This window comes from Vipera ursinii (assembly GCF_947247035.1).
Source record: "Vipera ursinii genome assembly, chromosome: 3".
Taxonomy (NCBI): Eukaryota; Metazoa; Chordata; class Lepidosauria; order Squamata; family Viperidae; genus Vipera; species Vipera ursinii.
Window position 1 is genome coordinate 208188897 of NC_139516.1, and position 23907 is coordinate 208212803.

Consider the following 23907-nt stretch of genomic DNA (forward strand, 5'->3'; position numbering starts at 1 on the left):
GGGGTGTGGGCGACGAGCGGTTCTTTCTTTCTTTTTTAGGGTGGGGTTTTTGGAGAGAAATATTAACTCCTTTATGGGGCAGGCTTCAAAAAGCCTCAGAGGCCGAGATCAACATCGCCCTCACCGATTGGTCCGAATTGTTCTCTCCCTCGGGAGCACTGGTCTCTGTGATTGGCTCTCCACGTTCTCGCGGGAGGCTTAGCCCTACATGGAGTCCCTCCCCGCGGCTGTGCCGGATTGGCTAGTGCCTTCCGTCTCCTCTGCCATTGGTGACGCTCTGACCGAAGCGGCTCGTGATTGGTTGCCTCGAGGGGCTTTATAAGCGCCGGGCCAGGCCGGCTCCCCTTTCTCAGTCCTGCTCTCTCGCGTGGCGTGGAAGGTGCTGCGTTCTTCAGCCGAAGCTAAGGCCGCGTTCCCGGCGACTGGCACCGCACGCTCCCCGCAACCTCCAGCCATGGCCTCCGTCTCCGAGCTCGCCTGCATCTACTCCGCCCTCATCCTGCACGACGACGAAGTCACCGTCACGGTGAGAGCGGCGCGGCGGGAAGGCCTCGTGACCGGGCCCGCGTGGAGGCCCGCCTCGCGATTCCCTCCGGGGAGGGGATTGCAGGCCCGACTTGGGCCTGGTGGGAGGGGGGGGTCCTTGTGGCTTTGGCCGCCCCGCTTCCTCCCCTGTCCGAGCGGGTAAGAGGGGGAGGGCGCGTCTTCAAGCTTGGCCCTTTGATTTGCGGACTTCAACTCCCAGAATTCCTCAGCCAGCGTGCCGTTGTGGTTGGGCCTGAGGAATTCTGGGAGTTGAAGTCCGGAAGTCACCAAAGGGCCAAGCTCGAAGAGCCCCTGCGGTAAGCGAAGCGCGAGGCGACCTCAGGCGCACCCATGTCTTTTATTTCGTTTCCAGGAGGATAAAATCAACGCTCTCATCAAAGCGGCGGGAGTGAACGTGGAGCCTTTCTGGCCGGGTCTCTTCGCGAAGGTAAAACGTCGCACGAAGGTTGTGTGTGTGAGAGAGAGTGAGTGTGTGTGGAGTGTGTATGATGCCACCCCAGGGCTGGAAGAGGCCGGCAGTCCTCAGCTTTGCACCATAATTGAGCCCCAAATCTCTACTGCTATCTATGACTGTTGCTATCTATGACTGTTGCTTTTACGACCTTTCCTGCCGCGGATGTTAAGTGAATCACTTAAAGTTACGTGGCTGTGAAGTGAATCTGGCTTCCCCGTTGACTTCGCTTTCCAAAAGGGAACCGACCTGAACGCAGGTCGGTTGGCGAGTGTCTGACTTTTTGATCACGTGAGCACGGAGAAAGTTTTGCCATGGTTAGGAGGGTGAAAAGCATCTTTTCAGTGCCCTCGTACCTTTGGACAGCCGCTAAACGAAAGGTGGTAAGTAGAAGACTACTTGCGCTTTCTTAGCTCCTCTTGGCCTATGCCAGGGATCAGCAACCTGAAACAGTGAAAGAGCCACTCGGAACCAGTTTCCTCACAAAAGGAAAAACGGAGCCGCAAAAATGCGCGTACATGCGCACATGCGCAGAACAGGGTTTGACTAAAGAGTGGAGCCAAGGCGAGATATGCACCTACCCTACATATTTGAATTTATTGGTTGAACTTTTTTAGTCTCACTTTATTTTTTATTTTTTTTGGACTGCACATGGCAGAGGACTGGGAGCCGCAGGAGATGGCTGAAAGAGCTGCATGCGGCTCCGGAGCCGCGGGTTGCAGACCCGTGGCCTATGCAAAGGAATCGCGGGAATCTGCAGCGTTCATAGGCTGAAGCTGTGATTAATCATCAGCCTTTCTTCGGACTAAAAACATAGGAAAGGGGGGCAAGTATACACATTAGGAATTCCTGGTGTCAAAGCTGTTGCTCAGTGGAGGAGACTCTCCTCTTCACTGGTGGTCATCAAGGAGAATAGAGAGCCATCTGTCCAAGATGACAGATGACCCCTGATGTACCTCCAACAGCAGGGGTCTTCAAACATGGCCAAGTTTGAAGACCCCTGTCCAGCACCATAGGATCGTTTTTAATATTTTAATGTGAATGAGGACTTGATGTGAATGAGGACTTGATCATCCGGGCCAAAACCATCTTAAAAATTTAAACCATGACAATGGAAGCAAAGTTTATTAAGCCAAGATGTTTTTGCGACTTCTTCAGTCAAAATGAACATTTTTGGTAGTCGTTGGAATGTACTAACTCTTGCTTTACTTGACTGCAGAGGGGTTACTTGGATGAGTAACAAAACATCTCAGTTTAATAAACTTGATCCATTTGCCATGCTTTAACCTTTTATGATAACTGTACTTTTAATCTTTTGTTTTATAACTTGTAAGCTGTCCAGAGTCACGTTGGGTGTGTGTGTGTGTGACATAAATATTCAATAAAAAAATAGTTCAGCGATTCAAGTTTCAAGTGGGGTTTAGAGCATTTACAACTTTCTCTTAGAACAGTATCAAACCACGGCAACTTTTAAGTCATCTGGACTCTTAAGTCTGAAGTCCCCACATCTTCAAAAGTAGCCAAGGCTGAAAAAAATGGTACTCAGGCTATATACAATGAAGGCCGGCCCTTGTTTGAGAGGGATGCTAAAGCTTTGATACTTTTCTAACTTGTGACCAGGCTTTAACCAACATTGACATCGGAAGCCTCATCTGTAACGTGGGAGTTGGTGGTGGTGCTCCAGCCGCATCGGCCCCTGCAGGAGGAGGGGCCCCTGCCGCCGGTGCTGCTCCTGGTGAGTGAGATGGCTTGTTCCAAACGCCTCGAGCCCGGTGTTCGTTTTGGCCTACTTTTTGGTTAACTGGGGTGGGGTAAAAAATGTCCCTGCTTTGCTTAATCCAGACTATTAATTGTTTTGTAGCCGAAGAGAAGAAAGAGGAAGAAAAGAAAGAAGAGTCGGAAGAATCCGACGACGACATGGGCTTTGGTCTTTTTGACTAAGCTGGTTTTTTTCTACTCTTTATAATAAAGAGGAAAAACACTTCAATTCAGCTTGGTCTTTGTTTATGAATGCCCCAGGTGCACGTAACGTCCGTGGCTTTCCGCTGCTACAAATTGCTTGCCTCCTCCATTCTTACATAAAGTTTACTCGGGAGCAATCTGTTCTCCACCTAGGCCAGGGGTGTCAAACCACGGGCCGGTGTCGTCGTACAGAAACCGCGCCTACCCCATTGCCGGCAATGGGGGGAAAAGTCAACAATACGTCGCGGCACGTCACATGATGTGGCACGTTCGACACCCCTGCCTTAGGCTGTCCTGCCTAGGTGGGGGGAAGGGATGAAATGCCTTTTTGGTAAGGAGGCTGCCATTTTTGAAACTACGGCAGGTAGTTCTCGACTTGGCAGCCGTTCGAAGTTACAGTGGCAGTGGAAAAAGTCATTTACGACCGGTTTTTCACACTTGCCCTTAGGATCACATGATCAAAATTTGGATGGTTGGCAACTGGCTCGTATTTATGACCGTCGCAGCGTGCCCTGGGTCGTGTGATCATCTTTTGCCAGCTTCTGGTGGGAAAGCGAGATTCGTTTAGCAACTGGCGAGAAAGACTGCAAAACGGGGGCAAACTCCACTGTCTCATTTACAACCACCAGAGCCTCAATTTTTTGTTGCCAAGCGAAGACAGCGGAGTTTTGCCCCATTTTACACTTTTTTTATTTTATTTTAATTCCATTTAGTATATCCCGCCCTTCTCCGAAGACTCAGGGCGGCTTACAAGCTTAGCAGTAGCCTTCATTCTATGTATATGCCTGCTTATTAGGGCTTTCACACACACCCCAAGCGGCATTATTACAAAGTCAGCTTAATGGCCCCCATTTGGGCTTTAATAATTTTATTTTATTGTATTCTTACTTTATTTCTCTGTACACCGCCCTGAGTCCTCCGGGAGAAGGGCGGTATATAAAACAAACAAATAAATAAATAAATTTATTTTTGCCACAGTTAAGTGACACTCGCTTCTGCCTTCGCTTGTCAGAAGCTGAAAGATGATCGCATGACCCAGGGACGTTGCAGCGTTCATAAATACAAGCCAGTTGCCAAGCATCCCAAGTCAAGGACAGAGGTGTCAAAACTGCTGGCCCGGGGTCCAGATGCATCATAGCAAAACCACGCCCGCCCCATTGCTGGGAATGGGGGGAAAAAGTCGCAGCACGTCACATCCAGAATTTTCTTGCAGGGGTGTCTAGTCGTCCCAGTAATACAGCCAAGGATACCATAATTCATTGGAACCACTTAAAACTACTAGATCCTTGTATTCTCGAAGGGACTCATGTTTCTTATTTGTTATACAAGCTTAAAAGTAGAAATTGGATTTACATAGACATTTTTACTCTCTTTAGAGAAACCGGGCTGTTGGGCACCTCTTTTCTCATTTTATTGAAGGTTTGCAATTTTGCATACGTCCAAATGCCTCATTCTCTCCCGCCAAGGGTGCATGCATTCTTTTAACAGTTCCAGAGTCAGGCACTTGATGAGTTGAATTCAAGCAGTTTTAAAATATTTATCATGGCTTTAATCTTTTCTTTATAAATTATATAAAAATGGGGAACATGTATGGTTACAGAACTTCTAAATGCAGCTCCATTTCTTATGTAGAAAGAAAAACGACTAAAAAAAAACACAACTGGCATGTTATTCTAGTGAAAACAGTTCTTGGTGGTGTTCTACAGTCCCAAACAGTTCGCATACATCCACATGGAAGTAGGAAAACAAGATGAGGACTTTTTTTTTCTTTTTTTTAAATTTGCTTTGAAATGAGATACTTTTGAAAATATAGCTTTTTAATCTCTGTAAATTTGTGATTAGTGTTTTGTGGCATTATTATTAAGTGTTCCAATAAAAAAAAAAGTTCCAGTCACGGCAGTTTTATACATTGTGGAAAAGAATTCTCAGCCCTGAGGTTTCCCAGAATTCTTCACACGATTTCAGGTTTGCAGCTCAAAAGAGTTCCTTTGTCAGTTTTCTTGGTTTGAAGAAGGAAAAAACAAAACAATTCATCTCTTAAAACAGGCCCCCAACCTTTTGGGCACCAGGGACCAGTTCTGTGGGGAGAGTTTTTTCCGTGGACCGGAGGGGGGCGTGGTTTTGTGTGCTGCCTGCATCTTGCGGATGGAGCTTTCCTTGTTAGTGTGGACCGGTTGCTGGCATGCCACGGCCCGGTACTGGTCCACAGACCGGGGCGGTGGGGACCCCTGTCTTAAAACATTTCATGTTCTGAATGACATGAAACCGGAAAACTGGGTTTCTTAAAGATTTTGTTGCGTTTCAGTTTTGGATTTTTCTTGGCATTGATTTTTTTTTAAAAAAAACTTTTTTGAGAGAACCAACAAGTTGACAATCCTGGACTGAGCTGTCCCGTTCTCGTTCCTGTCGAAAGGGTTGCCGTTTCTCGCTGGCTTAACAATCCTTTCTCAACCTGTGCAATGCAAAATCCGTTTCTCCCACTTCTAGTGAGGCCTGGACTGGCCAAGAGATTTTAGCCTGGCCTGGTCGATCACATCCAATAAGTTTTTGGCGTCTACGGCGAGGGCGTGAGCGGCCGTCAGCATCTGCTTCTTGTACTCTTGCTGCAAACTAGTCATGACGTACTGCTGAGCCAGCTTCATCTTGTTAATCAACTCTGCCAGGTCAGAGTTCAACAGTTTCTGAGCCATCTCGATCTGAAAGAGAGATTGCGGAGTTATCAAATACATCGGGAGCAGAAAAAAGTCCCCGAGTGACTGAAGGACAGGAGAAGATCAGCATCCGAGCTTGGGGCTTTTCTTGCAAGTGTTTCATTACCCAAACCAAGTTTGCAAGAAAACCACCCAGCTCAAGAGAGCATCAAGGACCGGACCCCCTCATTTCAACCCGGAGCTACAAATATTCTACTTTATTGGTAAGATAGCATCGTGCGTGGCCTTTCTACTGGTGAAGGCAAATCTAGACTGATGGCGTAGAAGCAGCTGCCCTCGTGATTACCTGGCCAATTTCATGCATATATATATATATATATTGGCAACATTCACAGAAACTACTAGTCACGGTCTCTAGAATTTAGAAAGACTACCAGGTCCAAGTCCTCCATCTCCTAGCTCCTAGTCCTACACATTAAGCACTAGACCAGGGGTCTTCAAACTTGACCCTTTTAATGACTGGTGGACTTGAACTCCCAGAATTCCTCATGGATACATTCAAGTAGTTTTCTTGGCATCTGTTCGGAAGCGATTGATCAATTTGATTTCTTCCATAATATCTCTATAGAGCAGGGGTAGACTCCTGGACTTCAACTCCCAGAATTCCTGAGCTAGCCTGGCTCAGCTTGGAAACCTCTCCCTTTCCCCTCAGCGTGGCTAGCTGAGGAATTCTGGGAGTTGAAGTCCACCAGTCATAAAGTAGCCTAGGCCAGGGGTAGGCAACCTTGGCTCTTTTATGACTGGTGGACTTCAACTCCCAGAATTCCTGAGCCAGCTTGGAAACCCCTCCCTTTCCCCTCAGCCTGGTTGGCTCAGGAATTCTGGGAGTTGAAGTCCACCAGTCATAAAAGAGCCAAGTTTGAAGACCCCTGCACTAGACCAAACCAACTCTGGTGCCTTCCAAACTGTCCCAATTTAATGCCTACAATCTCTTAGACACGTTATAGAAATTAAAGAGCCAACAGTGTAAACCAGGGGCAGGCAACCTTGGCTCTTTTATGACTTGTGGACTTCAACTCCCAGAATTCCCCAGCCAGCATTTTCCTGGAATTTTCTAAAAAGTCCCCTGATAAGAATCCAAGCGGCATTTTCGACTTGCTTTCCATGATTTAATCGTTTACCATTTGTCAACAGCCCTCAAGTCTTGGAAGTGAGCAGAGCAGAGAGTGTTGTACATGACTGTATGTATACGTTCTATATTTGTTTGCCTACACATAAATATTTGAAGCTTCCTCTCGCTTCACGCACTCTCTCTTCTCCTGGATTCCTATGGGAATCTCCTTTGAGCTGCCGTCAAATGAAGCCACTCATTTTTACTGATTTACACAACCAAAAAACTCGGTTTTTTTTTTTTTGTCGTTCCAAGTTCTTTACTTTTAATCTAACCTGAAATCTAGTGAACTGGCTGACATGGTACACGTTAGGAGAAAATGAAACAACATCTAAACACAGGCTTTAGAATTCAGATAAAATCGTGGTAGGCCACAATCTAGTAAGAAAGATGCAAAAAACAAAAAGGCAAAAAGTGATTCTACCTCTCTGTGCGTGCTTGCTGGGAGGACCAGAATGGTTTCATCAACTGTTGCCAATAAAGTTCGCAAGGCCAATCCGACTTCCTGCAAGATAATGAGGCATAATTAAATCAGACTGAGCACCCTCACTCCAACAGAAACACAAGACACAGATACGCATCCTTCTCCAAAGTGCATTAAGCAAACATGTATCTTTATATTTCCAATGCTCTGAAACATCTAACCAGGACAGATCCTTCAGCAGAGGGACCCCCTGAGTTATTTTGGACTAACATTCTCAGCGTACAAAGCTCTAAACTTTGAAACAGCCATGTTCCCGGAGATGAGGACAAAAAGGAATGTGCTCAAATCCCGCACGGAGGTAACACGCATTGCGCAATAAACATCACCCAAACCCAAAATTATTTTGTAAGGGAGTCATTTGCAGTCCAACTGAAGCAATGAAACACATCCTTTGCATTCAGCACCGGACCCAGATTTAAGATAAGCTACACTCGACTCCACATTTTTTAGTAACACAGGTGTTGCTTGACATGTATGACCGTTGGTCATTAGGTCCTGATGGCCGTAAATTGGGAGCGTCATGTGACCAAGCCAACTTGACGGCTTTTACAGTCCTCATTAAGCAAACATGGGCAGTTGTAAATTGAATGCCGCAGTTGTTATCGATGGTGCAGCAAAACTGTTACAACACAGTCACATGACTGTTGGGACACTGCAAATGGATATCAAGGCAGCCATGTTGCCAAGCACCCTAAGTGCTGTGAGCACTATTGGAACTTCAGAACCGGTTCATAACTCACTAAGTGACCCATCGTAAGTCAAGGACTATCTGTACAGGCATCAATATTCATTATCTTAAGTCAGGGGTCTTCAAACTTGGCCCTTTGATGACTTGTGGACTTCATCTCCCAGAATTCCTCAGCCAAGCTAGCTGAGGAATTCTGGGAGTTGAAGTCCACAAGTCATCAAAGGGCCAAGCCTGAAGACCCCTGGTCTAGTGCTTAATGTGCAGGACTAGGCGCTAGTTCTAGCTGGGATGCCAGATGGGCTGGCTGAGGAATTCTGGGAGTTGAAGTCCACAAGTCTTAAAGTCGCCAGGTTTGAAGAGTCCTGGTGAAGAGGCTTATTTTGACGTTTTTGTGGCTTCCTTAAAACATGGGCAAGGTTAGAGCTTGGGTGACTATATCAGGGGTCTTCAAACTTGGCCCTTTGATGACTCGTGGACTTCAACTCCCAGAATTCCTCAGCATGCCTGGCTGAGGAATTCTGGGAGTTGAAGTCCACGAGTCATCAAAGGGCCAGGTTTGAAGATCCGTCTTACAGTGATTCCTAGAACAGCCATAGGAAGCTGTCTCACTTGGCTTTAGTACAAGGTAGTCCTTGACTTACAACCATTTGTTTAGTGGCCATTCAAAATTACAACAGCACTGAAAAAGTAACTGACGACCATTTTTCACATTTACAGCAACCCCTATGATGATATGATCGAAATTTAGAGGCTTGAAAACTGGCATGTACTTACGATGGTTGCATTATCCGGTGTGTGTGTGTGTCACATGAACCCCTTTTGTGACCATCGGACAAGCAAAGTCAATGGGCAAGGCAGATTCACTTAACAACTGTGTTACTAACTTAACAACTGCAGTGGTTCAATTGGCAAGAAAAGTTGTAAAATGGGGGAAGGGAAATCATTTAACAACCTTCTTGCTTAGCAAAAAATAAATAAAGAAAATTCAGCTCAATTGTGGTCATATGTTGAGTAGTAGCTATAACGGGATAACCGTATTTGGGTTGATGTCGTGTACCGGCAGTGGCTTAGAGAGGCCTACATCTTGGCTTGTTTAGTTACAAATAAATACAGATATACTTCTGAAGTCATTGGCGGAAAGAAAGTTTGAAGCCACCATCAGGAAACGGCTGAACCTTCCCAGTCCCGGAGGGAGAAACTGTTGCAATTCCTCCCTAGCCAGTGGATCCGGCAGCTGAGTCTGAGGAATCAGATGAGGAGGAGGAGGAGGGGTCTGGAGTGACATTAGAGTCAGAGGAAGGCTCTGAGGAGCTCCAAGACTTACAGTCGGATGAGGAGCCCGGCCCCTCTACTCGCGCTCAGGCTGAGACACGGCTGTGCTGGGAGTCTGAGTTGGACAGTGATGAAGCACAGCCGGGAAATATCCAGGATGCACGAAAGCGCCAGCAAGAGAAGCGAGTAGGACAGAGGAAGGCAATGGGGCGGCTCCAAAGGCAAAGGAGAAGGCATTAGGAAGCCACACCTTGGCTGAATAATAAAAGGGAAGGTGTGAAGGCAACGGTTCGTGTTGAGGTTTCAGTTTCTGTGGACTGTGTTTGTTTCCCTTGGACATTGACTCAGGTCTGTGAATAATAAAAGGGGATTGTTTTTTTCCTGCGGTTCCAGCCTGGTTGTTTGGAAGAGAGGTTTCTCCTTGTGAGCTTAACATGGTCTCACGTGGACTGGGACAGAACAGAAACGACGACTCCCTGTATGTGGCAAAACGAGCCTCAGCAGCCAGCACAGCCCATAATAAGGGAAGCTGGCTGCTCCACTCTCTGTTCACGTGTATATGAGATGCTTCCTCAAACACAGGTGTATTGTGCCTCTCTTGGGCAGGGTGTATCTTACCTTCACCATGGGGACATACTCCTCGGGGGGCGCTGGCTGGATTTTGCTAGACATTTCTATAACCGCCTTTACCAAGCCGGTGACGTTCTCGTACACCTTGTCATTTGAGCGATCCAAGTTGGCGGTTGGAGGAGGGCTGATCTCCTGTGGCTGAATCTGGAAGAAAAGAGCATGGATTCCCCACCAGATGGCGCTAAAGTACTTCCAAAGATCTTTTGGGAGCTAGAATTCACCATCAATGAAGCCTTAGAACAGGGGTCTTCTGACCTTTACTGGCTTTAATAGGTTTGAAACAATGGTTGCTCTCAAAAAATAAAAACGGGATACTTAAAAATAAACCCCCGCTTATCCCATTTTCCGTGCATATAATTTCTTATTGCATATATTTTGTTGAATTTTTTTTAAAAAAACACCCACTTTCTTATATTTCTGTAGTATTTTAAAATTCTGACAGTATTTTAAAGTAACTACATAGTCTTAGCGCAAGAGTGTCCAACCTTGGGCAGCTTTAAGACCTGTGGATTTCAACTCCCAGAATTCCTGGGAGGGAATGGCTGGCTGGGGCATTCTGGGAGTTGAAGTCCACAGGTCTTCAAGCTGCCCAAAGGTTCGACACCCCTTGGTCTAGAGCAGGGGTCTTCAAACCTGGCCCTTTGATGACTTGTGGACTTCAATTCCCAGAATTCCTCAGCTGGGCGGCAAGCTGGCTGAGGAATTCTGGGAGTTGAAGTCCACAAGTCATAAATGGGCCAAGCTGGAAGACAACCTGCCCTAGAACTATCACAGCGGGCCTCACAGGGAACCACGACAAAAGAGAGCCGGCATTGGGGTATTTTTATCACACGCTGAGACCTCAACACGGTCAGGAATTTTTATTTAACCCTGGATATTTATGGTTTCCAAAGCACTGAACATAAAGGAGGGGGGGCAGCAACGTTGATTTGTTTTCCTTCTGTTTTGATCTGTGAATGTGATGTGTGCACCAAAAAAGAGGGGAGTTAGAATTGCTCCAATGTTGGCTACTTTGGAATTAGGTGAGTGTTCTCTGGTTGTATAACAAACCTGTTCCTTTTATAACTCTTCCATCAAAGGTAAAAATGATAATGAGGGTGGAGGTTTGTTCTCTGAGCTGCTTGGTTGGTTTCTGAATGTTTCGTTACCAGGCTAGGTAATATTTTAGGGCAGGGGCCCCCAAGCTTGTGGACTTCGACTCCCAGAATTCCTCAGCCAGCAATGCTGGCTGAGGAATTCTGGGAGTCGAAGTCCACAAGTCTTAAAGTTGCCAAGGTTGGTGGTCTTCTGCTTATAAGGGCTTCACGTGGTCAGTAAGTCTTGGGATAGGGAGGGCACATCCCACATGCCTTAGCAACCGAAGAACACTGACATCCCCTCAACTCCACTGAAGATATTACCTAGCTTGGTATCAAAACGTTAGGAGACAAACCCACAAGTTCGGCGTTACAAGCCGCCAGCACCCTCAACTTAACAGCCCAGCTACAGATATTCGCCAGTATTGCAAAACGGAGGGTACTTAAATAGTCACTATAACATTGGTTTTCTCCTTCGTACGAACCCAGAACTGCCCCAAAGTTGCACAGGGTTATGAGAGAGGAGAGGCAGTGATGGGAGCGTTAACCAACCCTGTGTGTGCGTGCGTGCCTGAATATATCCATACACACACCTAAAGGACAGGTGTCTTGTTCACACACACCCTGGCATTTTTCCCAATGTTCCTCCTTCAAAGCCCTGGCAAAAGGTTTGGCCTCCCCCAACAACAGGCTGCAACATTTGTCCTGCCACAGATCACCAGCATGATCCATGCTTCTCTCTTTGGTCAGTTTCCATCTGTTGCTTCTTGTCCTGCCTTCAGGCGCTTTGGAGAACGGCTTGACTCCTTCTTCTTTGGGGCAGCCCCTGAGATATTGGAACACTGCTACCATGTCACCCCTCGTCCTTCTCTTCATTAAACTACAAATACCCAATTCCAGCAACCGTTCCTTGTATGTTTTAGTCTCCAGTCCCCTAATCATCTGTGGTTGCTCTTCTCTATATTCTTTCCAGAGTCTCAACATCTTTTTTACATCGTGGTGACCAAAACTGGATGCAGTATTCCACGTGTGGCCTTACTAAGGCCTTGTAAAGTGGTATTAACACTTCACGTGATCTTGATTCCATCCCTAGCTGCATTAAATCGAGGGCTTAAGAAAGGCCCTCTCTTCAAATACAAGGCAAAGTAGACGGGTGTCACCACGGAGTTTGGGAGGTCTCGTAAATCGTGGCTATGTGACCACAGGGTGCTGCAAACGGTAGTTGCCATACTGTCGGGGGGAGGGAGGGGGAATATATTAATTCAGGCTAATTCAGGGCATAAGTAGCTTTTTCAGCACTTGGCGTGACTTTCTAACGCTCGCTAGTCCGGGACGGTCTGTCATTCACGGCCAGCGAGAGCTTGTTCTTGGCGTTGACGGTAGACTATAGCGTCTTTGATAGCCTCCTATAAAGGGGAAGCGCCTGAAATTTCTAGGGTTTCCAAAGAAAACCCTCTTCCCGGCTGCTTACGGTCTGAAACGGGGGTGGTGGTGGGGGGTGTGCACCTGCCAAGATTTTTGTGAAAGGCCGCAGAACCACCAGCGCCCCCCCCCCCACCGCCCTCCATCAGCGTTCACACACAATCTGTCGCTCGCACCACTGCGGAGAGGGGAAAAGAGACAGAGTGCTTACCCGCCACGGCTAGTGTGTTGAAGCAGAGATTGAGGAGGAATTAAGAGACATTTACCACGAGAAAAAGGAAGGGAGGAAAAGACAAAGAGACAATGTTAATCCACTGCAGCCCGGGGAAGGAAAAAAACAAAAATTACAAGCGACAGCCAAAGAGGTCTGTTAAATCCCAACCGGGCCCCCCTCAAACCCTCCCCAAATGCATCCAGCCGGGCCCCCTTGGGCATTTAGCTTTCCCTCCCCCCCCCGCCCAGAAGAGGTCCCGGGCCATGCACCGCCCCGCTCAGAGACATGCAAAAAGCAAGTCACGGCAAGCTGGTCCTAGGCAGGAAGCAAAGGAACGAACGAACGCCGCCGGGAGCCTTTCCCTCCCCACCAAAACAGGGAAGTTCTGGGCATCTGCTGGACACAAAAATCTCTGCAGAGAAGCTCAAGCAGAGGAAATGTCGGCTGTTTGTTTAGATGTGTGTGTGGGGGGGTGGGGTGGCGTGGAGAGAATTGCTCGATGTAAGGAAATATTTAGTCATCTAATTGCTATGCTTCTGTTTCTTGAGCTCCTTGGTGGCCAGTTACCGTCCAAACGCTCGCCGTAGCTTGGGTTGCCTAGTGTGGGCTCAATACGATTTTAAAAAGAAATAAATAAATCTCTTGTTTCTGAAATCAACACAATTGCACCACAAGCCCGGTTGTTATTTGGGCAAGGCTCGGCTGATAGTTCTCTTGGCAAAGGTGGTCGGGAGAGCCAAAAACATCAGGAGTCTTTTGAAACTGTCCAGTGACAGAGGCCGGTTTTTAATCCAGGGACTCCTCAATTTACAACGGATCGTTAAGTGACTGTTCAAAGTGACGACGACACTGGGGGAAAAAGGGGCTGGCGGCCATTTTCCCCACTTTGTAGCATTCCCCACCATCAAAATTCAGACGCTTGGCAACTGACTCACACTTATGACCTTAGGCGATCACCCTTTTGAGAAGTTAAGTCAATGGCGAAGCCAGATTCACTTAACCACCAGGTACTTAATCAACTGCGGCGATCCACTTGATGACCGTGGCAAGGAAGGTCGTAAAATGGGGGAAAACTCCCTTAACCTATCTCCCCACTTAGCGACAGAAATCTGGGGCTCAGCTATTATTGGCAAAACCGTGGTTTTAAGACGGGCACAGATGTGCTTGAGTCTCTTGTGTTCGTGCCTGCCTCCAGCTCCACCTTCATTCCACTTCAAAAAAAGCTAGACGTGTAACGTTCACGACATTTGAACCTCTCTTGCTGTGGAAGAGTATGGAAGAATGCAAAGCAGGATGGATATATGTGTGTGTGTGTGTGTGTATGTGTGTGTATGTATATGTATATGTTGCGGCAACAATTTTCGATGAACTAAACATTCCAGAAGACAAAGTTTCTGTTTAGCTTGGCAGAGTTTGGAAAAACCATTTTTTTTCTGTTCAAACAGATGGGTTTTAGGTATGTTTTAAATCCAGAATTAAAAACAGCAGCCCAATTTTATGTCTTCTCTTAAAGGAGTCGCTTTGAAGCCTCGCCATCGGTCTGGAGTCCTAGTGAGGGGGCTCCTATTCTACCGTGAGAGGCCTTCTCTCCTTTATTTTAAAGCTACTTATATATACGAACTTCTAAAGATTTCAACCCTGAAACGAGAGAATAAAATGGACATTTCTGAATGCTGGCTGCCTGCCTGGCTGGGATCAACGTCGTAGTTACCGGGCTTTCTGCAGAGAAACCAGCGGGATTCATTTCCCTCAGGAGTTTCTGAGCACCAAAAAGGCCTCAGAACATTCAGAGTGACTTTGAAACTTGTGGACTTCAACTCCCAGAATTCCCCAGCCAGTTGAGATCCACAAATCTTAAAAAGTTGTCAAGGTTGGACGTCCCTGATCCAGATGGAGAAAATGGCGGAGCCCTGTTTCTTAGCCAACCCTTTTCCTTCTCAATCCTTTCACTGAATTCCACAGATGGGAATAAACTGGGCCATCCTTTCAAGCCGCCCTCCCCACCCCTGGGACCTCTAAAATAAGATGTCCCTTAATGAGAATTTCTATTTTCAGCCCTCAACGAGAACAGAACTCTTGGGAAAAGACCAGGATGCTGGAGTCGGAAGTTTATTTTCGTCGAGAAAATAAACGCTGAGACGTTTATTCCATTTGACCTTGAGGTCTAGGAAGCCGTTCTGTTGCAGTGGCCCAGCCTAATGCGGTGCTCTTGCTTACTTCTATGGGGGGGGGGAAGAATATTTGTGGTTGAACTGTGGGGTGCTCTCTGAGCTTGTGTTCTGGCAGATGTTTCATGACCCAACTAGGTAACTTCATCAGTGCTAGAAGGGGGTGGGATTTGCAGGGGGGAGGAGGAGGAGGAGGAGGAGGAGGAGGAGGAGGAGGAGGAGGAGGAGGAGGAGGAGGAGGAGGAGGAGGAGGAGGAGGAGGGACGATGACTATGGCATCCTTGGTGCTCTCTGAGTTTGGTTATTTTCTTCAGATGTTTCCTTACCCAACTAGGTAAACTCATCAGTGGTAGAGGGGACATCAACGGACACACAGAGATAAACAATGTCTGCACACCATTCAGAAGGGACAATCAAAAAGCTAAACAGGAAACAAAAAGCAGCTAAACAGGAAACAAAAAGACCAAAACACCTCCTTGCTAGCAATCAACACTCAGATAAGCAGAGATTAATAGTAGGATTAATACCAAAACCAACCTTCAAGAAATAAGTAATCTAGGAACAGCCACTCAGACAAATAATCAAACAACAAACAACAGCCTAATCAAGGAACTACAAAGGACATTTTCGCCAACACTGGCAGGGGAAGCCACTAGTTAGTATGTAAACAGAGTAAACCCCACTCCCTTCTAGTAGCCTACAAGAAAACGACCAAGCTCAGAGAGCATCCAGGACCCCAAAGTCACGCTTGTCTGAAACACACAAAGCGTGTGTAGTGACAGGGCAGTTTTCTCTAGCGGTTGGTAAGCAGAATCGCAGTGCTTCTAACAAAAAGGCTACTTTTAACTGTCCTGGAAGCCTTCTTAAAAGACTTTTAGTAAGAAAATTATATTCCATATAGTTCGTGGCTCAGAAGTATACCAAAGTGTACTCCGGTTCCATTTTTTTTCTCCTTAGTTTCTTGTTCAATCATTTCTGGGAATAGCCAGACACAGCAACTTAGCCTTATCTGTGGGGTGGGGTGGGGGTGACAGGGGAAAAGGCTTCATTCACTGGATGCATTTTTAAAAAGAATGCATTTAATCCACCTAGTCCAGTGGTGGGCAACCTTGGCTCTTTTACGACTCATGGACTTCAACTCCCAGAATTCCTGAGCCAGCCATGCTGAGGGGAAAGGGAGAGGTTTCCAAGCTGAGCCATGCTGGCTCAGGAATTCTGGGAGTTGATGTCGAGTCATAAAAGAGCCGAGGTTGCCTACCCCTGGCATAGGGCTTATATTAGGTCCACCCCTAAAAATTGAGCTAGGGCTTATTGTTAGTGTAGGCCAGGGGTAGGCAACCTTGGCTTTTTTATGGACTTCAACTCCCAGAATTCCTGAGCCAGCCATGCTGAGGGAAAAGGGAGAGGTTTCCAAGCTGAGCCATGCTTGCTCAGGAATTCTGGGAGCTGAAGTCCACCAGTCAGAAAAGGGCCAAGGTTGCCTACCCCTGACCTAGTCTATGACTAAAGAGTTACCCATTTCATATTAATTCATGAACAAAATATCATCCCGGTAGCAACAAACCTTCATGCAACATCCTTTTCTGTACCAAAGATTTGCTCAGGCCAGTTTTATGGACCCCTTTTTAGAAATACCAGTAGGGATATATTTGCGGTGCATTCTCTGGGATTTCTAGAAATTGGGACTCGGGTGGAAGCACGTATCAAAACGGCATTGGATGTCATATGGGAAAAACCAGTCTGGCGGTTACATGTCTAAAGGCTAAACTACAAAGGCAACTGGAGTCCCAACCGTCCACCTGGAAGCAGTGACAGGTATTTCCGAATTTCAACAGAAAAGGGGAAGAGACGTTCCCCCAAATCCATGCTCACGCTGCGGGCACTACTGAAGCCTGGTTGGTGCAGAGTTACCCCTCTAAGGCAGGAGTCCCCAATTCCTGGGCTGAGGACCGAGACCGGTCCATGGCCTGTTAGAAACCGGGCCGCACAGCTGGAGGTGAGCAGCAGGCAAGCGAAACTGCAGGTGCGCCGGATCTAGGTTGCGCGCCCCTCCTCCCCCTGCCCCGGTCCGTGGAAAAAAATTGTCTTCTACAAAATCAGTCCCTGGTGCCAAAAAGTTTGGGGACCCCTGCTGTAAGGAATCGTTTCCAGAACAGCGTCAAAGGCTAGGCCAGGGGTAGGCAACCTCGGCTCTTTTATGACTCATGGACTTCAACTCCCAGAATTCCTGAGTCAGCATAGCCGAGGTTGCCTACCCCTGGGCTAGGCGATGAAAGCAAAACAAAAACCTGGTTAATTGTAGCTAAGTTAAAAGATGTAACCTGCTATGGTCATTTTAGTCATAACCAGGCAGAGATAAGAAAGCACAGGATGGCAGGCTTGGGCAAATCTCACTCAAAGGAGTAAGCTCTTTCGCTCCCTATTGTGGCTAGTGCAAAGAGCCAGGCAAACCTCATGGGGTGATGAAAGCCAGTTCCTAGTTGGAGCGAGCAAGGAGATTGGGGGATTTGAATCCCAACCATTTCCAAGCCAGGATTGAAAAAAGCAAGAATTCAGGCCACACGGCTTCTCCCTCTTGGCTGGGGCTGGTTGGGACCTGTCCACAGTAGAAGAGATCCTTCAGCCCTACAAGGTAAGCTTGGGGAAGACCTGACTAAAAGCTTGAAACAGCTGGACGAGCAGGAAGGGACGAGACAATGCAGGACACCTAGGGGGTTTCCTAATGCTGATGTCAACTTAACCACCATTTTATGGCCCACATGCTTTATGCGTCTGATTGTCCCAAACATCACAGATTTGATTTACGCTGGCTGGAGAATTTTGGAGGCCACACATCTTGTAGCTGAGTTTGAGAAGCCCTGTTCTACATGAGTAACAGCACCGTCCCTTTTGACCGCTGCCTTTTGATGACTAATGAACGAGTCTTCCAAGTGATGGTTGTACCTTGACCCCTTCGTTGTAGCTGTCCACGGGGTTGCTGAGGCTGGCAAGGCTGCCCAAGTGGCTGGGAGCTCCAGGGCGCGGTGGCTTTTTGGGTGGGGCAGCATGATCTAGGAAGAAAAGAGGTTGGGCACAATAAGGCAGAGACTGCGGGAGGTGAGGAGCAAGCTGAGCCCGAGGGAGGAGGGGTCAAACGTGTCATCGGTCTTGAATTCCTTCCCGCCCACAAGAGATCTCAGTCCAGCCCACCTTGAATTCCTTTGACTCTTTATCTACCGCCAACTCGCTTTGACCCTTAGTAGTTCAGATTCTTGTAGAGAGCTTCAGTATACAAATAAACATATACCGTGTGCTCATTTGAACTGCCAGGACTCTTGATTTCCTGTGCGTGACAGAGACTTTGGGCATCAGATTCAATGAATCCCCAAGCAAGGATTGTAGAAGACAGTCAACCTTCTTTGATGCCCACTTCCACAGGAAGGAAGGAAGGAAGGAAGGAAGGAAGGAAGGAAGGAAGGAAGGAAGGAAGGAAGGAAGGAAGGAAGGAAGGAAAAAGAAGAGAAGGAAGGGAAAGGAAGTTGGAAAGGAATGAGGGAGGGAGGGAGGGAGAGAAGAAAGAAAGAAAGAAAGAAAGAAAGAAAGAAAGAAAGAAAGAAAGAAAGAGAGAGAGAGAGAGAAGGAAGGGAAGGAAAGAAGGAAGGAAGGAAGGAAGGAAGGAAGGAAGGAAGGAAGGAAGGAAGAAAGAAAGAAAGAAAGAAAGAGAGAAAGAAAGAAAGAAAGAAAGAAAGAAAGAAAGAGAGGGAGGGAAGGAAAGAAAGAAAGAAAGAAAGAAAGAAAGAAAGAAAGAAAGAAAGAAAGAAAGAAAGAAAGAAAGAAAGAAAGAAAGAAAGAAAAGGGAGGGAGGGAGGAAGGAAGGAAGGATAGCGAGATGGACAGCATACACATTTAATAAACAAACAAAGAAACCTGGGCCCTCAAATCAGCATCAGCTGGAGATGGGAGGATTTGAAAGCTCGCATGTTACTCCTGGGTGTCATTAAATGAACTTGCCACTCAACTATTCTGCTTGCTTCTTAAAATGGAGTCTACCTCTTCACCAGAACTTCAAACTCATTTTCCCAAAAAAAGGAAAGGAAAGGGAAAGGAAGGAGGAGAGACTCAAAGCTGACATATAAGGAACGGTTGCTGGAATTGGGTATGTCTAGTTTAATGAAGAGAAGGACGAGGGGTGACAGGATAGCAGCGTTCCAATATCTCAGGGGCTGCCCCAAAGAAGAGGGAGTCAAGCTATTCTGCAAAGCGCCCGAAGGCAGGAGAAGAAGCAACGGATGGAAACCAATCAAGGAGAGAAGCAACCTAGAACTAAGGAGAAACTTCCTGACAGTTAGAACAATTAGTCGGTGGAACAACCTGCCCCCATAAGTTGTGAATGCTCCACACTGGAAGTTTTTAAGAAGAGACTGGACAGCCATTTGTATGAAATGGTATAGGGTTTCCTGCCTGAGTAGGGGGTTGGACTAGATGACCTCCAAGGTCCCTTCCAACTTATTATTATTATTATTATTCTGACTTACATACCTGGTTTGCCCACAGGCTGGTAAATGTGCTGGTTAGAAGCCTGCAAAAAATAAAAAAAAATAAATGAATCTAATTAACCATGCAAAACGTTTATGAACAATGCAGCCCTCTTCCAGCTAATCCCCCCACACCCCGTTTTTCCAACGTATTTGTCTTCCCCCACTTTCAGAGGAAGGCAATTAAGTTTTTATACTTAATTTATAATTTTATCTCTTTTTATCGTAAGAGACAAACCGGTTATTTTATCTCTGTCTTGGGGTGATGTACTCTGGCTAAGTCACTGCTATCATTACTCAGACAAAATGGCATATTTACAACCACCCCCATCCCAAAAATGCTGAAAATTTTAAGATGAATTATAGGTAACAATCCCAGTTGTAAACACTCTTTTATCATAGCCCCCCTCCGTATTGTTTGACAGATTTTTTTCATAGTAATTACTGCTCAGTTGTACAACAAAACAGAAGTAAACAAGCAGAGTCCAGGATTATTTATTTGGAAGGCTTTATAACTGATTTGAAATCTTCTCACATGTTTGAAGTATTCTCAATCATCAGCTCTGAAGAAGCTTCTTGGATGAGAAGCAAAACATTTTCAAAGAAAAAGCTAAGAAACTCCAGTTACCTTTTGGAAAAACACCTTGTGGGATTTTTAAAACAGGTTGCCAAACCAAATGAAAGTTTGTTCTATCATTGATTAACAATGAGAATGACACTTATGAGTACTGATAGGGGTTTAATTCTTGGGAAACCATGCTTGTGTTTCGCCTTTATAAAAAGCGTATTAGCAGACTTGATTTCCTGTGTTGGCTAATTTAATTGCTGCTGGGAATAAGCAAGGCTACGCAAAATCAGCCTAAGGCATTTTTCTGGCAAACATAAAAGCAATCTGTGACGCACAAAACACACTCCTTAAATCTAGAGTCTTGAATCCACCACACACATCACTGGATACTCACATTTTTAAGAAACTGGGTCTCAAAGAAAATATAAATAAATTGATAAAGCAGAAAAATCAATTGCAGCGCACCATTTTTTTATTTTTTTAAAAAATCAGTAATTCTTGGGACCGGTCGACTTAAAAGCATCCCATTTTGCTTTCAGTTCTGAACACACTTTACCCTTGAATTATAAGCCATCTATACATTCTGACACCTGTGTGTGGGTCTGTGTACCGTGTTTTACGCACAAACACCCTTTTGGATTTTAGTTCTGGAGACCTCTGTCCTCGGCAAGTAGTGAAGGCCCTCCACTTAAGCGGTGCTATTGAGGGGCTGTCACAGTGGTTCCTCACAATGGATGGTCCCTTGCCAACATTCCTATCCGAAGCGCACACCCGGGCCAAGTTCCACCGGAGAAACACCATCCCTCTGGCAAGACAGTAGGTGTGTGAAACACACAAGGACACCCAGTAAACGTAAGATCCCGCTACCTAGGACTCTTTTCATTCGGAGACCCTTCCTAGCAATGCCAGAGAACTGCTTAGCATTAACCTGCCGACAAATCAAATCTTCCTTACCATCACAGGCCAGGCAGAGTTATCTTACTAACAAACAGCCTGTCTGCGAAAAACAAGAGCCTTCCAATCCCTGAAAATTGAGCAAGCCGCAAGATTCGCGAATCGGATCGCCCCCAAAGCCGTTTCTATTTTGCTTTTCTGAACAGCCTCCTCGGAAGTCCCCCTCAGCAACGTGCAATCTTCCCAATCCATCCGGGAGAGCAGAAATAATTTCAGTTTATTACAAAAGGAAAAAAAAATAACCACGGCGCCGCCTGCCAGGAAAGAGAAGGCGTCAGGTTCCAGAGGCGGCGTGAAAGCAAGCAAGCAAGTTACTCCCCGGTGTGTTGTGGGGAAGATCCAAAGCGTCTCGCCCAAATAGAATAATCGGGGCAATCCGAAAGCGAATCGGAATTCCTCTCCTGAAAGCAGAGGGGAATCGGAATCTCCTTCCCCATCGAGAAAAATCAAAGCGGTGTTTTGCTCGGTAGATGTGGGATGTCAGCTTACCGGACTCTGGAGACTTCCATCCTCTCGATCAATGCTCCCTCTGGACAGCCTCACGTCGGGTTTCTAAAGAAACAGGGGAAGAAAAAAGAAACGTGGTTTTGGATCAGGGGTTTCAAGAGTACTGCCGGTCAGATAGCTGAGGAATTAGAAATGTTAAGAAGGGGGAAGAAGGGGGAAGAAGGGAGGGGAGGAGAAGGAGGCTTTGAGTAAGAAAGAGGTTATTGCATTCCTCTCCTTTCTATCCCAACCAATGTTGTTGGTTTTTTCCCCTCCCGTCGCCACCACCGGCTTTTGCAAAACTCAGCCAAGGCAGCCTCCTCAAACCTCACCCCACCAGAAAAAAAACAACAACCACATTTCTATCCACCCAATGTTTGCTTGCAGGTATAAAGGCTTGGGAGATAAATATTGAGAGTACCATTTCCCCAAGACAACATTGGAAAACCTGCATTTTAATTCTCTCGGGAGGAGGAAGAGCAGCAGCAGCAGAAGAAGAAGCAGAAGCAGCTCCCGCAGGGCTGCCCCTTTCCTTCCTAGCAGCAAAAGTTTCAACCACAGGATGAGAAACGCTGCGCATTAATTCCTGTTTCCTGCTTGAGGAAGGCTTAAATGTACTTGGCTCCCCTCGCCAAGCTTCCTAAATGGGGCCAATTGCTCAGGCTCTCTAAAAGCGCAGAGACCTAGAAGGCTAGCAAGGCTGCCTGCAACAGAGGAGGAGGAGGAGGAGGAGGAGGAGGAAGAGGAAGAGGAAGAGGAAGAGGAAGAGGAAGAGGAAGAGGAGAAGGAGGAAAGAAAGTCTAGTTGTTACTAACTCTTTGGAGAAGCCATAGAAAGACAGTATTCCTGGACTTCAAATTAAAAAAAGAAGGGCTGTGTTCATGAGTACAGCCTGAATTGCTAGGGATCATAACCATCTTCTGATATTGAAAAGAGTAATATGAAGGGGAAAAACCCTAAAAAAAACTTTCCAAACCAAGAAAACAAGAGCTGCTCTATCTATCTATCTATCTATCTATCTATCTATCTATCTATCTATCTATCATCTATCTATCTATCTATCACAAATCTATCAATCTAAATCTAACACAAATCTATCTATACAAATCTATCTAAAAGGTAAAGGTAAAGGTTCCCCCGCACATGCATGCTAGTTGTTTCCGACTCTAGGGGCCGGTGCTCATCTGCGTTTCAAAGCCGAAGAGCCAGCGCTTGTCCGAGGACGTCTCCGTGGTCATGTGGCCGGCATGACTAGATGCCAAAGGCGCACGGAACGCTGTTACCTTCCCACCGGAGTGGTCCCTATTTTTCTACTTGCATTTTTTACGTGCTTTCGAACTGCTAGGTTGGCAGAAGCTGGGACGAGTAACAGGCACTCACTCTGCTACGCGGCACTCGGGATTCGACCCGCCAAACTGCCGACCTTCTGATCGACAAGCTCAGCGCCCTAACCCACTGAGCCACCGTGTCCCTACAAATCTATCTATATCTACACAAATCCATCAGTCTAAATCTATCTACCTAAGTCTATCCATCTGTACAAATCTATCAACCTATCAACCTAAATCTATTTATCAATCTATCTACACAAACCTATTCAAATTGATCAGTCTATATCAGGGGTGTCAAACTGCCAGCCTTGCGAGCCGGATGCATCACAGCGAAACCGCGCCCACCCATTGCTGGCAATGGCAAAAATAAAAAGTCACAATACGTCAGGTCACGTGACGTTGCGAGTTTCACACCCCTGATCTATATCCATCTAGCTGTCTGTCTGTCCAAATCCATTCATCCATCTATACAAATAACTATCAATCTGCAAATCTTTAAACAACTGGCTCATCATTTTTATATTCAGCTTACCAGCCCAAGAGTAGCTGTATCACACCCAACCACCTGTGTTACAAATTACCAATTACCATTATCTCTAGGTAAGTTATCCTAGCTGTTGCCTCCTGCATTTCCTTTTCCTGTTGGCTATTCTCTTTGCAGACCTGACCCTCAAAAGGATCAGAGGTGGACGGGTGTGTATTTTGAGGCCATGCTTTTATACAACCACTGAAGCAAAGCCACAGTCCATCAAAACACACATTGTAATTAAAAACAGCTTTCATAGTGTTAGAAGTCTTTGTTGAAGATTATGAACCTAATTTAAGCGCCAATTAAAAATATCAAGAAGAACCGATTGACCATGTGTACTTTATTGCTCGTATTAAATTGTATTTTCCGGATTTGGAAACACAAGGACCCAATCTAATTCCTGATACAACTCCCATTTGTTGTCTTCGGTCCACTACTTTGTCTACTTAGTAGACAATCACTTGGTGATTGAAGTTAATACCACTTTACAATGCTTTGGTAAGGCCACACCTGGAATACTGCATCCAGTTTTGGTCACCAAGATGTAAAAAAGATGTCGAGACTCTAGAAAGGGTACAGAGAAGAGCAACCAAGATGATTAGGGGAATGAAGGCTAAAACATATAAGGAACGGTTGCTGGAATTGGGTATGTCTAGTCTAATGAAGAGAAGGACGAGGGGTGACATGATAGCAGTGTTACAATATCTCAGGGGCTGCCCCAAAGAAGAGGGAGTCAAGCTATTCTCCAAAGCACCTGAAGGCAGGACAAGAAGCAACGGATGGAAACTAG

At 46.2% G+C, this 23907-nt stretch overlaps 2 protein-coding genes across 8 annotated transcripts in view; one reads left to right on the forward strand and one right to left on the reverse strand.

Moving 5' to 3' along the window:
- Nucleotides 1-273: 273 nt before the first annotated feature.
- On the forward strand, nucleotides 274-2984 carry RPLP1 (ribosomal protein lateral stalk subunit P1). The gene is made up of 4 exons (XM_083360142.1): nucleotides 274-526; nucleotides 899-973; nucleotides 2618-2732; nucleotides 2859-2984. The coding sequence occupies exons 1-4, from the start codon at nucleotides 455-457 to the stop codon at nucleotides 2936-2938; spliced, it is 342 nt and encodes a 113-aa protein (XP_083216268.1). The 5' UTR covers nucleotides 274-454; the 3' UTR covers nucleotides 2939-2984.
- A 913-nt stretch (nucleotides 2985-3897) lies between these two features.
- The window catches only part of PTK2 (protein tyrosine kinase 2), a 268019-nt gene continuing 248009 nt past the window's right edge, over nucleotides 3898-23907 (reverse strand). For 4 of the 7 annotated variants that reach the window (XM_083360046.1, XM_083360047.1, XM_083360044.1 and 1 more), the window contains 6 exons: nucleotides 21261-21323; nucleotides 19254-19293; nucleotides 17679-17785; nucleotides 9844-9999; nucleotides 7206-7286; nucleotides 3899-5655 (listed from right to left, as the gene is read on the reverse strand). In XM_083360046.1, coding sequence (XP_083216172.1) covers nucleotides 5443-5655; nucleotides 7206-7286; nucleotides 9844-9999; nucleotides 17679-17785; nucleotides 19254-19293; nucleotides 21261-21323 — 660 coding nt within the window. In that variant the 3' untranslated portion in view covers nucleotides 3899-5442. Of the gene's footprint in view, nucleotides 5656-7205; nucleotides 7287-9843; nucleotides 10000-17678; nucleotides 17786-19253; nucleotides 19294-21260; nucleotides 21324-23907 lie in introns of all 7 variants that reach the window. The other 3 variants (XM_083360045.1, XM_083360043.1, XM_083360048.1) reach the window with 2 other exon arrangements.

Coding starts and splice junctions, on each gene's coding strand:
- RPLP1 (XM_083360142.1), top strand. CDS start 455: ATGGCCTCCGTCTCCGAGCTCGCCTGCATCTACTCCGCCCTCATCCTG. Junction 527..898: donor ACGACGAAGTCACCGTCACG/GTGAGAGCGGCG, acceptor TTTCGTTTCCAG/GAGGATAAAATCAACGCTCT. Junction 974..2,617: donor GGCCGGGTCTCTTCGCGAAG/GTAAAACGTCGC, acceptor ACTTGTGACCAG/GCTTTAACCAACATTGACAT.